At 45.7% G+C, this 16,506-nt stretch overlaps 1 protein-coding gene across 7 annotated transcripts in view; it reads right to left on the bottom strand.

Annotated features, from left to right (window-relative positions):
- Positions 1-16,506, bottom strand: part of MOGAT2 (monoacylglycerol O-acyltransferase 2) — a 33,558-nt gene that overhangs the window by 7,487 nt on the left and 9,565 nt on the right. Inside the window, exons 1-3 of one of the 7 annotated variants that reach the window (XM_074372664.1) lie at positions 6,761-6,899; positions 2,273-2,451; positions 716-774 (exon numbers count right to left, since the gene is read on the bottom strand). In XM_074372664.1, coding sequence (XP_074228765.1) covers positions 716-774; positions 2,273-2,351 — 138 coding nt within the window. In that variant the 5' untranslated portion in view covers positions 2,352-2,451; positions 6,761-6,899. Of the gene's footprint in view, positions 1-715; positions 775-2,272; positions 2,452-6,129; positions 6,236-6,760; positions 6,943-16,506 lie in introns of those variants that run through there. The other 6 variants (XM_074372665.1, XM_074372666.1, XM_074372661.1 and 3 more) reach the window with 6 other exon arrangements.

Genomic DNA, 16,506 nt, shown 5'->3' with positions numbered 1-16,506 from the left:
GCCTGGGAGGAGGAGAGGGAAGGAAGGGAATTTAGAATCTCAAAGTTCAGAAGTCCTGAGCTAAAGATGAGGGCCTCTGCCTGTGACATGCCCATGGCTCCTCTCGGGACCCAGCAAGCACTGCTTGTCTTTGCTGACAAGGTCCTGGGAGGACACCCTGTAGAGGAAGCAGACATGGGGAGCAGGGAAGAGGGTCTCTACCTGGGTCCTTCAGATTAGCTCAGCAACACCCATCACCCCTCATGAGATGGGAGCCTCTGCTAGTCAACTTCCTGCTGCCCCGCCCCATCCCACCCTTGCCCTTTGGCCAGGAGGCCCCACTCACTGTGTGCTAACGGCTCCTGCACATCAGTTGTTGCCCAGCATTGCTAGTCCTTGCTGGGTCCCGGGACTCTCAGAAGGGAGCAAGGCAGGAGCTCTGACCCTGCTGCTGAGTCCCCGTGACTTGGTCAGGCTATTAGCCCTCTCTGAGTCTGCCTCCTCCACTCCCTATCCCTTAACCAGCTGGGGACCTAATTCCTGGAGGGCCAGGAAGACTTGGGGCTCCAAGATGGGGTGGGAGAGGCCATGCAAGTTTGAAAGTCAGAGCAGCAAGACTCTTGGCAATCAGAGTCCTCCCAGACCCACAGCCATGCCCAAGTCTCCCCAGAGTCCCCAGTGATCCAGTAAAATAACAGTAGCTATTAGTTTACTGAGAACCTACAAGGTACTTTACCTGCTGTCTCATTGAATCCACACAATCCAATAATGTATGTGGCATCATCACCACTTTACCTGTGGGACAACTGAGGTTCAGAGACACTGTATAACTCACCCAAGGTCACACAGCTGATCTGTTGAAGAACTGGTATTAGAATCTAGTCTGTCTAGTTCCAGAAACCAGACTCTATACAGGTTTCTGTCTTGTTTCCAGAGGAGGGCCACTGCCCATGTCTGGCACCTCTCTGTGTCTCCATTGCCTTCCCCTTCCTATCTGGTCAATAAACCATCCCTGTCCAGCTGTTCACATCAAAGGGTCTGTCTATGATATAGGAAAGGAGCTGAAAGATCAGTCATTCAAATCAGGGATTCTGTTCCACTAAGGACTGAACTTTGGGTTCAGGGTAAATTCTCTAAAATGGCCATGAGCTGCCCTGAGTCAGAGAGTCAGAGATTCAAAGGCACTCAGAGTAGGAGGGATCAGTGTGCTCATGGGATGCATGGGGAAACTGACATTCAAAGTGGGGCAAGGCCTTGTCCAAGGATGCATAACATACCAGAGTTAGGGGCAGGATACAGAACTTGAGAAACAGGTCAAGGCCCTCTCAACTGCCCTTTAAACAGACTTAATGTATAAACTTTAAAACCAGTAAAAGAACTTACTGTGTGACCTTGATCACATCTTTATCCCTCTCTGAGGGTTAGTCTCCTCATCTTATGAAGTATAGGGCTAGATGGTCTCCGGACATGACTTTAATACCTGCACCCCCAAGCATGGCTGCTGAGTGGTTTACACCTGTATACAAATGTATGTGTGCCACATTCTATGGCCCACAGAGCGCCTTCAAATCCAGTTCATTCATCAGGCCTCATGATGGCCCCACATTCTTGCAGATGGAAAATCATGACCAGACAAGTTGGACTGGTCCCCAGGCTACATAATGGTGGTGAGGTGGGAAGCCGCATAAAAAAGACTGGCAGGACCCCCAGGCAGGGCCACTAACTCTACTGCCAGCACCATCCGGTACCCTGGCCCAGCAGCTCTATCTCACTTTTTGCCTCTGAAAGGCCTTACTTCTAGGAAAGTGGAACTTACCCCTAAAATTCTATTGGTTCCCTGAGCTCACTCTTGATTGGCCCATTTGTAGTATTTTATTTGCATGGAGCTCACTCCTGATTGGTTATTTCTCTCCCTCCTGATTGGTCCATTTCTACGAAGCTTGTTCCTAATTAGTCAACTTTTGTTATACCTTATTTGCATATGATGTTGCAAAGTGTAAACTGGCAGCCTGTAAAAGCCTGTGTAAACCTACAGCCAGGGTCCAGAGCTTAGAGTGTTAACTCCTCTGGGCCTGCTGGTGTTATAAACCTGAGTTCTCCAAGTCTCCGAGTGCTACTTGGTCTCTCACCCAGATGCAGGTTGCTGTCACAACTGAGCTGTCACACACTTTTCTGCAACAGTGGAAGCCTGGTTCCTGCCTCCCAGCCCAGTACTCTGCTTACTGCACACATGCTGGCACTTCCCCATGGGGCACTATAGTCCTGGCCACCCTCAGCCAGCCCCATTACTCACTGAGATGGGGAAATAGTCCTTCATGTACTTCCACACGACCCAGCGTCTTAAGGCCTCGATGCGCCTGCCCCCCTGCCATGGCTTGTCTCGGTCCAGGGACCACCAGGCTGCGTATAGGACACTGAAGAACCAGAATCTTGTGAACAGGAGGCCTATGAAGACCACAATGCAGATCTCAGCTGAGGAGGGAAACAAGAGCCGTAAGTGGTCAGAGGTGTAAAGGAAGGAACCCTCCCCCTCTGCCTGGCACCAGCAGCACCGTCCTGTCCAGCCCCGCCTCCAGGAGGAAGAGATTCACCACCTGTGCCTTCAAGAAGGAGGGAATGCGGTCCACCCAGTGTCACACTGGGAGCATGGGTTTGAGGCCCCTTTTCCCCACTGTACCAGGCTGCCTCATTCACTCTGCTCTTCCCCCTCCGCCTCCCTCTCTGTCCAGTAAAGCAGTCTGCACTCACCAGGTGCTCAGTAAATGCCTGGTGGGGAAGTCACTGGATGAACTGCTTCTAGTTTCCATCCTTTGGGACCTCAGAGAAGACAGAGACATTCTTTCTGCCCAGCCCTCTTTCTGTCCACTCTCTGCCCTTCTTTCAAAGATAAATCTGGTCCTATCTCCCCTCTAATTAAAGTCTCTCATGGCTTTCTCATAACGTTGAGGCACAGCCCAAGCAACTCAGCCTGGCTTTTAGGCTCCCCATGGCTGGCCCATATCCCCTCCTGCTCCAGCCTCTCTGGCCTCCACGTACCCTGCACCCCGGCCACAGGAGCTGCTTCTTATGAAACACGGAGTTCCTTTAATCTCTTAGCTTTTGCCCAGTCTATTCCTCTGCCTGCCATGCTCTTTCCTGCTGAAGGAGGGAGGAGGAGGAGGCCAACCGCTGCCTGGCCCGTGGGTCAGGGGTGCAGCAGGGCTAGGACCAGGCCCCAGTGAGGAATTCCCTTCTGACCTACGATTCCTAGTTCCCATTACAGGCTAATCCCAGCTTCAGCTCAGGGTCAGGGGTCTTTGGGGCTGAACCTAATCTGATGCCAATGGAGCCTCATTCTCAGAGAACATTGCTCCCTCCCCATCCCATTCACTCCATTTCACACCATGCACTCAAAATCTTAAAGAGGGTTAATTTCCACTTGTGTTCCATTTGAGAGTAGGGTAGACTGGCCTGTCATTGCTGGCTGGCACCTAAAAGGAGGAGAATTTTGACTCAGTCTGAACAGTGATAATATTCATAAGCCAAATGAAGGAGGTTGGGGCTCACAGATGTTCACTGTACACAGAGCACCTAAGATGTGCCCGGTGCTGGTGGTGCAGCCGTGAACAACAGACAGAAATTCCTGCCCTCATGGAACTGACTTCCAGCGTTGTGTTTGGGGCACTCTGTTTTGTTTTTTTAAATTTTATGGTGGTAAAAAATACATAGCATAAACTTTATCATCTGAACCACTTTTAAGTGTACGGTTCAGAGGCATTAAATTCATTCACATCGTTGTGTAATCATCCCCACTGTCCATCTCCAGAACTGTTTTGATCTTCCCAAACCAAACCTCTGTACCCATTAAACAATAACCCTCATGTCCCCCTCCCCCAGCCCCTGCCAACTACCGTTCTCTTTTCTGTCTCTATGGATTTGATTAGTCTAGGAACCTGGTATGAAAGGAATCACACAGTATTTGTCTTTTGTGACTGGCTTATTTCACTTAGCAGTGTCCTCAAGGTTCATCCATGTTGTAGCATGTGTCAGAAATTCCTCCCCTTTTATGGCTGAGTAACATCCCATTGTGTGTATTTGCCACATTTAGTCTATCCATTCTCTGTCAGTGGACCAATGGACACTTGGGTTGCTTCCACATTTTCACTTTATTTTTAAATGCTATTTAATTAGTTGCTAATAGTGAAAAATGAGGAAGATGCACAGACAAACCCAGACACTGGGCGTCTCCTGATCGTCTGGAAGAAATGGCAGCCCTGAGTCACTACGCTCTTGGGCAGCTCCCTCCTCCAGGTATTTCCCCTCATTCCCAGACCTGCTGGCCAGTGGCTGCTGGAACCCATTTTTCTCTCACATCAGCCTTTCGATTCCTGGAAGAGGAGGGGAAGGACTGTCAACTACTTATGGATTGGTCACCTCTTTGTTTGCCTTTAATATTCCTTGTCTTAAATACTTTCAGTAAAAAATTTGAAAGAGAAAGCTGCATAAGAGTGGGAATAAAATGCCACCCTTTGCACAATAAAGCACATGTCCACATATCTGGATGCACGTGTATAAGGGTGGAAAGACCCCTGCAGATCTGGAGGGAGGAGGCAGGTGCCAGGAGATAAGGATGGTGGATAATTGAGTTAGATTGTATTCATTTACTAATTTAAATTTACATATTTAAATGCTAAAAAATAAGAAAGAGAAAAAGAACGCCAGCTAGTGCTCTCAGCCCTTGGGCAAATCTAAAGTCCATGTGGGTCCCTCCTATTTTCAGAAAACCAGCTGTAGAGAATAAAACCAAGTTGTTACTGGTGGCTGCCTGGAGGGCAGGATTTAGGGAAGTCTTTCACTTTGGGGATACGCATTTTGTTTGAATGTGTTACAATAGCCTATGTTAGTTTTTCAGTCAGGAAAGAAAAAAGGTTAGAAAAACTCAAACAAGAGGCACTTGCACTTGACAGAAAGACCTCCGCCCACCCCACCATCTCCCTCAGACGGAGCTCACCACTCAACTCCTGTCAGTAGGCAAAACTCAAACTCGGGGGTCTTTTCAGTCATTCAAGAAGGGAGACTTCTTTCCCCTTATTACACCAAGAGGGAAAAATGTAAAACCCCACTTTACAGAGGCCCAGAAAAGGTATGCAAATCACTAAGGTCACACAGCAAGCCAGTAGAATGGAAATTGGTATTCAGTTCTATTTTGGCTCCATCCTGCTCCCAGTCTTCAATCATTCAACAAAGATGTATCCACTCTAACTCTTCTAGGAGCTGGAGATGCAGATGAGAACAACACCAACTATTTGATGGAGTTTGGCTTCCTGTGAGTGTGTGTTACAGAGGAGAGGGAAGAACAGAGTAAACAGGTAACTCATCGGAAATTATTTGGTTCTGGGCCCTGAGTCCTTGGTGACAGGTCCTAGGTGACTTGTCTGGCCTCTTCTTTGCCCCTCCCTAAAATGCCTCCTCTATGTCCAGCGTGACCAGCTGTTCCCTAAATGTGCAGTGTTTACTCCCCCACTGGAGGCCCTTACTCACCTGCCAGCCTTTAATCCTGCCCTGTGGACCCAACTCCCAAGAATCTCTTGAAAGGGGCCCCTTCTTTCCACCACTGCCAGCTTCCCTAGATCAGGATAAGTAATTTTTTTTCTTAAAGAGACAGACTGTAAATAGTTTAGATGTTGCTGCCCAAGGGGCAAATGGGAGGTTGTTACATAGGCACACTATCATTTAAATTATGCAACCATGTAAAAACCATTCTTGACTCATGAGTTGAAAAATACAAAAGCAATCAGTAGGCTGGATTTGCCCCATGAAGTTAATTTGGGGACCCTGATGTTGATTGTGACTGCTCTACCCCATCAGTCTACCCCCTACACCCCAAACACAGTGCATCATCTGACTGCAACCACAGTGACCTGTACCAGACAGATCCGACCTTGTCACTTCCCTACCGAAAGCCCTCCTGGGACTCCCCTTTCCCTCAGGACAAGGTGTAAAAGCTCCTTCTCCTGGCACCAGAGGGCCCAGCTCCCTTTTCTCAGCGGCTCCAGGCCCAGGGTTACTTGGCTTCTCTGTGCTGTTTCTGACACTCCCAGCACCCCCCTACCCACCGGGGCTGGACTGAAGCTGAGCACAGCCAGTCAAGCTCAAGCTTGCAAATCTTACCCAAGGCTAGCTGAGCACGATGTCCCTCAACCCCGAGGATCATCAGGCCACAGCCCACAGGGCTCTGGGTCCCCAGTGCCCTTTGTCCAGGCGCCAGCCATCTTGCAGCTCCCCCTGGGGGTAGCCCTCCCTCCCCATGCTCTCACCCCCCCCCCACACCCTCTCCTCTCTCTCCCCACTCTGCCTTCTTCCCTTTCTTCCTTTGGCAGTGGGAGGAGCCCAGACCTACAGCCTTGGGCATTTAAGACAATTAGCTTCTTTGCCCCTCAGTATCATGGGGTTAAACCAAGGATATTTGAAACGTTTAACGACCCTCAGGACAGAAACGCAGATCAAGGGATGCTAGGGGCAGGGTCCTGGAGAGCCTGCTTTGCTGGGGGTGGATGCTTTAGCTGCAAAACTGCAAGGAGTATGTGGTGTGTGTGTGTATGCATGTCGGTGTGTGTTTGTGTGAAATGTCTGCAGACCAGCCTGTACAAAATATGTCCACAGTTTAATACCAGGATACTGGTATCTGTGTACTGGCTCAACACCAGCCCTGGGGGAGCAGTTCCTACTGGGTCTGCTGTCGACAGAGGAGATGAAGTATCCATCCCATGGTCTCCCTTCCACCCAGCCCAGCCAGCCTTACCCATGGCCAAAAAGCAGAAGACCCACTGCAGGACTGCCAAGGTCTGCAGCCTGCGCTCCCAGGGCACGAACAGGGGCGCGAACTGCACCATGCTGGCTCCTCTGCTAGCCCCGGAGGCTTCTCTGAGCTCTGCTGTGGTCTAAGGCACCTACTGGTTTTTGTTGCTGCCGGAAGTTGAGTAAGCATTAGTGGTGGGGGAGGAGGATGCCCCACCCCACCGAGCCCAGCCCAAGGCCTCACTGCCTCTGCCCTGGTAGGGACCTCTTTCCTAGGAGAAAACTTTGAACCCGCCAGCCCTGGAACCAGCTAAAGGAAGGAGGAAGAGAAGAACATCTGCCTCCTCAGGCAGTGCCTTATCTGCCAGGGGTCCTTCCTCTGCTTGCTTGAATCTGGCCCTTCACTTGGTAGGTGGAGCCCCAAGTATAGTGCAGTCCTCTCCTCTTCCCACCACCCAACCACCTGGCTGCAATAATTGTCTCCTTTCTCTGCTGTGTCCACTGTCCCCCTCCACAAATACGCAGTAATGACTCACATCTAAAAATTCCTGCCCCCACCATCTCCTCCACCTCCTGCCCTATTCCTCAGCTCACCTGCCCAGCAAAACCCTTGGAAAAGAGTCTGCATTCCACATGCCCTTGCTCTCCTGTTCTGTCCTCCCTCCTCCAGACTAAAGATGCCACTGTCCCATGGAATGCCCTTGACAAGTTCACCCGTGGCCACCATGGTGCTAAATCCAGTGGTCAGTTCTGGAATCTCATCCTGACCTCTCAGTGGCCTTAGACACAGTTGATCACTCCCTCCTCCTTGAAACCACTTGGCCTGTGGACACCACACTCTTCTGGTTTCCTTCCTACTTCTCTGGCTGCTCCTGGGTCTCCGTTGTGGCTTCTATCTTTCATCAGACTAAGTGTCTGAGTGCCTCCTGCCCCTCAGTCCCTGGACCCTCCCCCAATTTCTCTACATTTTTTCTCCCTCAGATCTCATCCAGGCTCATGGCCTTGGAGTCTGTCTGTATGATGAAGACTTCCAAACTGCACCTCCAGCCCTGACTTCCCCCTGGGGCTCCAGACTTCAATATCCAGGTGACTACTCGACATCTTCCCTGAAAGCCTGCTCGGCACCTCCATCAGGTGTGTCGAAAACTGAACTTGACTTCCCCTCACCTGCCCATGCCCGCCTCTCCTCTGCTCTTTGTCATCTCAGGAAAGGGGACTCCAGTGGCGAGGGTACTCAGGCCAAAACCTTGGAGTCACACTAGAGTCTTTCTGTCCCCTTCCGTCCACCTCTGTCAGTTCTCCTAAACCTCTTCTTTTAAATGTCCACTTTGAATTGGAGCATATTAAACATAGAATAAAAGGCACAAACCCAATGTGTAGTGATGCATTGTCACTGAGTGAATATACTCATGTGACCTCCACTCTGGTGGACAAATAGAACCTGACTAGCACCCAAGTCCTTGCCCATCACTCCTCTCCGCCTCGAAGCTCACACCAGCCTCTTCTCTGCTTTGAACTTTATAAAATATGAGTTTCACACAATATACTCTTTTTGGGACTGGCTCTTTGGCTCAAGATTGTATTTTTGAGAGTCACCCAAATTGTGTGCTTTTGTAGTATGTTTGTTGTCAGTGCCATATAGGACTTCACTGTGTGAATACGTCACAATTCATCTATTTTACTTCGGGGGGGCATTTGGGGTGTGTCCTGTTTCTGGCTACTGTGAATTATGATGTGATGGGCATCCTTTCCTTTTTGTCTTTTTTCTTTTCTAATTTATTTGACAAATAATTGGCATACATCACTGTAGAAGTGTACGGTGTCCAGCATGATAGTTTGCTTTACATGTATTGTCAGATGATCCAAAATGGATTTAATATCCATCATCTCACACAGTACAATAGAAGGAAAAAGTTCTCCAGGTGATAAGAACTCTTAGAATCTACTCTCTTCATAACTGTGCTAAGTGTCATAAAGCAGTATGGGCACCCTGTACATTTCTATTGGTGCCATTTCTATACGTTTCTGTTGGATGTGTGCCTGGGAATAGAACGGCTGGGTCTCCTGTTTTAAAACCATGTCGTTTTCTTAAGGGGTTGTACAAGGTTATACCCACAAGCCCCAGATGAGAATTCTGGTTGCCCCACATCCTCCTCAACGTTGTAACCACTGTGGTGAGTACGTAGGTATATTTCATTCTGCTTACTCTTATTTCCTAACGAGACTGAGCATATTTTAATAAGCTTATGGGCTATTTGGAAATGATTTTATGTGAAACTCTTGTTCCAGTCTTTTTGGATTAAATATCGCTTCCATTGGAAAGCTGCTTTCCACCCCGACAGCCAGCCTCTTGGAGCGACTCTGACACCAGCTTTCTTACTGGTCTCTGTTCCTGTGCCCTTTCTTCCACCCACATCACATCACAGCCAGAGAGACTGCTGGATCAAAGAGCACGTGAATGGTAGAGCTTGGGCATAGTAGTGCCAGACTGTTTCCAAAACAGGAGCAGCAGTTTACACCCTCAGCAGGAATATACATGAGATGGCATAGACACAGAGCCTCTGTGGTCCCTGGTATGGTCAGACTTATTATTTGCTAGGGTGTAGGGTGATAGTTTATTGGAGTCTTGATGTGCATTTCCTGATCACGGATGTTGAACATATCTTTATTCGTAGGCATTTCCTCATCTGTGAAAAGTTCATTTGTAATTTTTGCCCATTTCTTTACAGTGTTGTTTGTGCTTTTGCCTGAATTTGAAGTTTTTTATGCACTCATGATACGAACCTTTGTGGGCTGCATATATTGTGAATCTCTTCTCTCAATTTTTAGCTTGTGTCATTGAATGATTCAACATTTTAAATTTTAATATATTCCTATTTTTTAGCCTTTTATTAAATAGTCATTGCTTGGTCTGATTCAGGAATTTGTTTTCCACCTATATATTCTATTAAGGATTTAAAGTTTGTTTTTGACATGTAAGTCCTTACTTCATCTGGATGTTTATATTGTATGAGTAAGCTTCCAATTGTAACTTAATATATGGGACCCGCTCTGTGCCACCCCCTTTGCTGAACGTCCCTCCCTTCCCCAGTGATGTAATGTCCCACCTCTGTCATACAACAGAGTTCTGCACATACGTGGTCTCTGTTTGGCTTTTATTCTCTTTCACTGGTCAAGTTGTCTATCTCTGCCAGTGCCGCACTTTCCTACTTGCTTCTAACATCGGCAAGGGCAAGTCTCCTTGTTTTTCTATCTTAAAAATGTCCAGGCTATAATTCACCCTTACTCTTCCATATACCTTTTAGAATCTTCTTAACAATTTCCAAAAATTCTCTCTTAAAATGTAGAATTCATAAAATGCGGACTCCACAGTTCATTTTGAGGAAACACACATGTGAATTAAAATGAAAGAAAGAATAAATGAATTAAATTCCCAGGTCATAATATCTAGCAAAAGAGCACCAAAGAAAGCACAGGAAGAAAATGATAAAGACAAAAGCAGAAATTAATGAGGTAGAGGTTAGAAAAAGAATAGATCTATTCTTTATTTATTAAATAAATTAAAATTATAGTTTTCTAAAAAAAAAAAAAAAAAACTAATGAAAGAAACATGCTACTAGCACTACTAGCTAACGTAATCAAGAACAAAAGGGACAAATCACATACCCACAAAGTAAGAAAGGACAATGGAGAAATAATTGAAATAGAAGAAATTTTAAAAATCAAAATAAACCACTTTGCAATCTTTAATGCAAATACATTTACATATTTAGATAAAATTGACTGTTTTCTAGGGAAATACAATTACCAAACTGACCCAATTAAAGACAGAAAACTTAAGCAGCTGAATTTCTGTAGAAGAAACAGAGAATATTGTCAAGGAATTTCCCTACAAAAAAATCACCAGGCCCAGACTGTTTCACAGGAGAATTTTACCAAATCTTTAAAAACTGGATAGCCCCAATGCTCTATAAATTGTTTCAAAGCTTGTAAAATGAAGAAATACTTCCAATTTCTTTCTTATGTAGCAAATATCACATTGATATTTATATTCAGTTTTTTAGAAAGAAGCACTAACAAGAGAACTATAGACTGAAATTACTTATGAATGTTAAAGCAAAACATTTAAATAAACTATTAGAAATATTGTATTAAAATATTAAGAAACAATCCAACATCACGTCACCATATACCATGAACAGGTGGGATTAGGGAAACCACTATAGTATATCAGATTAATAGACTTAAGAAGAAAATCATATGGTTATTTCCAAGGATTCTAAAAAGCCCTTGACCAAACTCACCACCAAGTGAAACTGATGAGTGGCTTCTTAATATGATTAAATATATGCACTGTGTTCCTACAGCAAGAATCTAACTTAATGGGGAAATACTAGGGGCATTTCCATAAGACCAACAATAGAGCAAAGAAGCCCTCTACCATTCAACTTTGTACTGGAGGCATTAGGCAAAGCAGTGAGTGAAGAGAAATCAGTAAGAGTCATAAGAACTGGAGAGAAAAGGAGTAAATCTATCCTTGCAATGTTTTTTAATCATGAACAAGAGACTATTCATACAGGTAGATAAATTCGAAAACATACTTTATGTCCATTAACAATGTTTATATTTCCACAGTTGAAATTATATTTCAAGCCAAAGATTTACCCTTTTCTTCCCCCTTGCAGTTGATATGAGTGTATACCTGGAAAGCTCTAAAAGTATTTTATAATTATCTTCTTTTCACCGTATCTTAACTTGTTCATTTCTTGGCATAAATCCAAGTTTTTGTCTGGTATCATATTATTTTTGCTTGAAGAACTTCCTTTAATGTTTCTTATAGCACAAGCTTGCTGGCAATTAATTATCTTGGCTTTTGTTTGTCTAAAAAGTCTGTACTTCTGCCTTAAATTTTGAAAGATATTTTTACTGGGTACAGAACTTTGGGTTGACAAATATTTTTCTTTTCTGCTCTATAAAAACGCAATTCTTATCTTTGTTCCTCTGTATGTAATGTATCTTGTTATCTGGCTGACTTCAAGATGTTCACTTAACCTTTGGTTTTCAGCAGTTTTAATATAATGTGTTTAAATTTAAAAGGAACTATTCTGTTGAGTCTCTGTGTTCTTGGATCCCTGGTTTCATATCTTTCATTATTTTTGGAAACTGTTCGGCCTATCTCTTTAAACATTTCCCCTGGTCTGTTATCTCTTCTCCTTTTGGGATTGCAACTACATGAGTGTTAGACTGTTCAATATTGTATCACAGCCCTTGAGCGCTCTGTTCTGTTTGTTTTCATTCCTTTTTCTCTTTGTGTTTCAGTTTGGGAAATTTTTATTGACCTATCTTTAATGTTTTGAGTCTACTGATGAGCCCAGAGAAGTTCTTCGTCTCTGTTTTTTTGTTTTGTTTTGTTTTTGTTTTTGTTTTAGTATTTCCATTTGGCTCTTTCTTATTATTCAAATCTTTGTTAATTTTAACACTAGGTTCTAAGCACAGCAGCCTGCTTATCTTTGAGACACATGCACTTCCTTGGTTCTGTGTTCCCCTATGTTCCTCGTCATCCACTGCTTCCCCTCTGGGTCTTTATGGGTTGGCTGCACAGACCCTGTCAGGTGGCACTCTCCATAGGGCCACTCCCTCCAGACTCCAGTGAGAGCTCCTCCTCTTGCCCTTTCAAGCCTATAAGGGGCACAATCTCCCTGGTCTGACACACAGTAGACAGTCAATTATTTATTGAATGAATGAATGAAAGTATCTGGAACGTAAGGTGTTGGGAGAATGGGGGGAGACAAGCATGGAATTAGAAATTAAATTATAACTAGTTGGTAAAAGGCCTTGACTGCCTCAGCACTCCCAGCCAGCAGGCTGAACTGGCTAACTGGAAATAACCAAATGGACCTGAGTCCTAAGCCAAGTGCGGCAGGTGGGTGCTGTACAGAGGATTCCATCAGCTCTGTGGGCAAGACCCTGCCTGCTCTGCCATCCTGGTGGCCTCTGCTTTTAGTAAAAGATGAAGGGAACCTTCTTTGACAGTTTGGCCCTAAGAGTCAAGGATCTGTCTTTGCTGCTGGCTATGCTGGGCACAGAAGAAAGATGTGGAGTGGTCCCTGCTTTGCTTCTCATTCTCTAGGTGACCTTGAGGAAGCATAGACCCTCTTGGGACCTCAATTTCTACATCTGTAGAGTAAATGGTGTTAGAGCTATGGGGGGAAGAAATGAGGTAAAGGTTGACTATGAGTTGTTCTTCCTATTAATATTTATTAAAGAGCTAACATTTTTGAGTGTTTAGTATGAAGGAAGTGATCTATGTGTCTTATTCCATTTAATTCTCAAAGCAACCAAATGAGGTAGGTGCTTTTGGTATCACTAATTTACACACATGGAAACTGGCATCTCACATAATCCTCACAACCCTCCAATGGAGATGTTACACCCATCACAACTCTGAGAGGTGCAGTGACCTGAGATCTCTCGACTCACAGAAGTCAGGGTCAGTTTGTGTCTTTCTTACTCCAGAGCCTTCTTTCCCCTACACCACACTCTCCATTCCATGATTATGACTGGTTTTCCTTCTTGCACAGTCCATGAAATCTTCAAACTCAGGAATTCTATGTCCCCAGTGTGAGCGACAGAGTCCAGCACAGAGAAGATGAAAAGAGAGTTTTCATTTAAAAATTCAGAAAAGCCAAATGCAAGTGAAGGGAAAGGGAGGAAGAGGAGGAGGGTGAGTTAGGGGTTGGGGAGAGGAGGAGGTAGGGGACCAGCCAGCACCAGCTGTGGGGAGGCCCTCCCTCTGGTGGCCATTCTGAGAAGCTGCAGGCAAGATGGACTTCCTTTCTAGGGCAGGGCTGGCAAGGGCGGGGAAGGAGCCTAGATCACAGGCAAAGCTGTGAGGGGACTTGCTCAGAGAGATGGCTAAGGGATCTATTTCTGCTAGGTTTGGCTACAGAAGAGCTAAGCCTGTTCCTTTTCTAGCTTTGTCAGGATGGAGAATTCTGAGCCCTTTTAGGACTGTTGAGCCCCTATTTATATGTCTGATGCTTTGAAGTATGTCCTATGAGGAGGAATTATTCTCATTTTACAGGGGAATAAACATACTTAGAGAAGTTAAACAGATTTCTCCAGATCACCACACTAATATGACCTCTTTTGTTTGTGTCTAAGACCACCATTTCCAACCCACCCAGATCCCCACTGTCTTCTCCCTTCATTCACACTCTCTCCCTGGGTGATCTTGCTCACGACATGGTTTTCAACACCCATTTGTATATGATGACTCCCAAGTTTATAATTCCAAACTTTACGTCTCCTCCAGGCGCCAGATTGCCAGCTTGATATCTGCACTTGGATATCTCAAAGGCATCTCAATCCCAACATGTTCAAGAGTGGACTCTTGGGCCTCCTTCCCACCCCTGATCCCATGTTCCTTAACCTCTCCCAATCGTCCCCTTCAGAGAAAATGAAACCATCATCCACCCCCTGATTTGAGGCAAAAACCAAGGAGAAGTTCTAGGTTCCTCCCTTACTGCTCCCCTTACCCTCAACCCATCTGCAATGCCTGTCACTTCCATTCCCAAAATGCATCTTGAACACCCCCACTTCTTCCCATCTCCAGTCTTCATCTCCAGACTCCATCATCTGTAGGGACTACCATAACAGCCTCTGTCCTAACGGTCCTACTTCTCTTACTGATTTATTCACTCAACAAAGAGTTGTCAAATGAGCATGTCCTATTTACCAGGCACTGCTCTGGACACTGGGAACACAGTAGGAGCAAGACTTACCCTGACTTCTTACAGTCTGTTCTCCAAACCATGTCATTGTACTTGTTGTTTTAAAACCATGCCATTTGCCTGCATAACAACTACACAATTTCCAAACTCTTCACCTTGGCCCACAAGTGTCCATGTGATCTGGCCTCTCAGAGAGTTTCTCCTGCCAGCCTTTTCCTCTTCTTCATCTATGTTCATGTGCTTTAGCCACACTGCCCTCCTTTTACTTCCTTTCATCCTTCCTTTTATCAATTCCTTAAATACACCACACTCTCTCTGACCTCAGACCCTTTGCTCATGCCATCCCCTCTGCCTGGAGTGTCTTTCCCCAGCCTATGGTTGCTATCTCCTCTTTCAGGTCTTGGTTTAAAAGACACCTTCTTTGAATACCTGTTATTCTCTCTCCTTCCATCCTGGACATTTCCTCCATAGCCCTTACTCAATGGGTGGTATTGAAATCAATCATTTTTACTTTTATCTACTACATAGATGGTTAAGTCATTTAGGGCAAGACACATGATTATATAACTCACCAATCTATACCCAGTACCTAGAAAGTACATTTATTAAATAAAGGAATGTGCAACTAAGGCTTTCTCCTCCCCACTCTCGCCCTTCTAAGAGGCAAAGAAAGCACCTCCTCTTCTGAGTATTTTTCCCTTCAGACTAAACACCCCAGTCAGTAGCCTGGTCTATGCAGCACCGCCCAGGCTGTGCTCTGTGGAGCATTGCTCCCTACAAAATGTTTCCTGATGAGTTAAGCTCAGAGTCACAGTACACAGTGCGGTAAGGGCTCTGAGAAGTCCTGTTGTAAAGAGCCCATTTAGCTCTGTCTCACCCTGCTGCTCTTCACCTTGTGTGCCTAAATGTGGGAGTACAAGTGAACTAGAAGCTAGGCGGTCTCAGAACTTTCTGCACGGAATCGCTGCAGAGTCAGCCTGGAGTAGAGACTGAAAGCCCGGGCCTGGGACCAGACAGGCTCCCACGGCCTGAGTATGGTTCTCCATGCCTTGGTAGTGAAGAACATGCCGAGAACCTATGATAGACTGGTAGGGGCCCCCAAAGACAACCACATCTAAGTAACTAACTTCCAGAAACTGTGAATACTACCTTATGTAGCAAAAGGGGCTTTGCCTATGTGATTAAAGGGGTTTGCTATAATCCTGGATTATTCTGTATTATCCAGATGGGCCTGATATAATCACAACAATCCTCATAAAAGAGATGCAGGTGGGTGAGAGTCAGAAGAGAAGGCAGTGTGATGATGGAAGTGGAGACTGGAGTGATGAACTTTGAACACGGAGGAAGGGGCCACAGGCCAAGGAATACAGACAGCCACTAGAAGCAGAAAAGAAAGAGATAACAGATCTCCACTCAGAGCCTCCAGGAGGAATCAGCCTTGCTGATACCCTGACTTTAGCCTTGTGAGCCTAATTTCAGACTTCCAACTTCTAGAACTGTAAGAGAACAGCTTTGTTTTGTTTTAAGCCACTAAATTTGTGATAATTTGTTGCAGTACTGATAGAAACTAATACAGCACCTTGTATTCATTCTGAACTTGAATTTCTTTTCTCTTACTCTCCCAAACAGCTATGGCAAAACTCTTAGCCAATAATCCGAGCCCGTCAGCTTCTCTCTCTACCTAGAATGACTCTCTCCCGTATGTACCCCATCCAACTTCCCAGACCCTATTCAAACACCTCCTTCTGCACGAGGCTTGCTATGACCCCACCACCGCCACTAGGTGAAGCAGAGATCCACAGCGCTCACAGCGGGGAGCCCTGTCTACCTTCATGTCTGCTTCCTCAGACATGGGAAGAGGTTTCTGGAGGGAGCGAATGAAGGAGGTATAGCGTGGAAGAGGGCTTTGCCCTACAGTTCTGCAGTGAAATAAACATGTTCTGTCTCACCTGGGTGGGCGCCTGCATCTGTGCCTTCCCCTTGGGCCCACCTTGTGGAGCCAGCACATCACTTTACA

Source organism: Camelus bactrianus, chromosome 10 (assembly GCF_048773025.1).
Source record: "Camelus bactrianus isolate YW-2024 breed Bactrian camel chromosome 10, ASM4877302v1, whole genome shotgun sequence".
Lineage (NCBI taxonomy): Eukaryota > Metazoa > Chordata > Mammalia > Artiodactyla > Camelidae > Camelus > Camelus bactrianus.
This window is presented reverse-complemented; position numbering and strand designations above follow the sequence as displayed.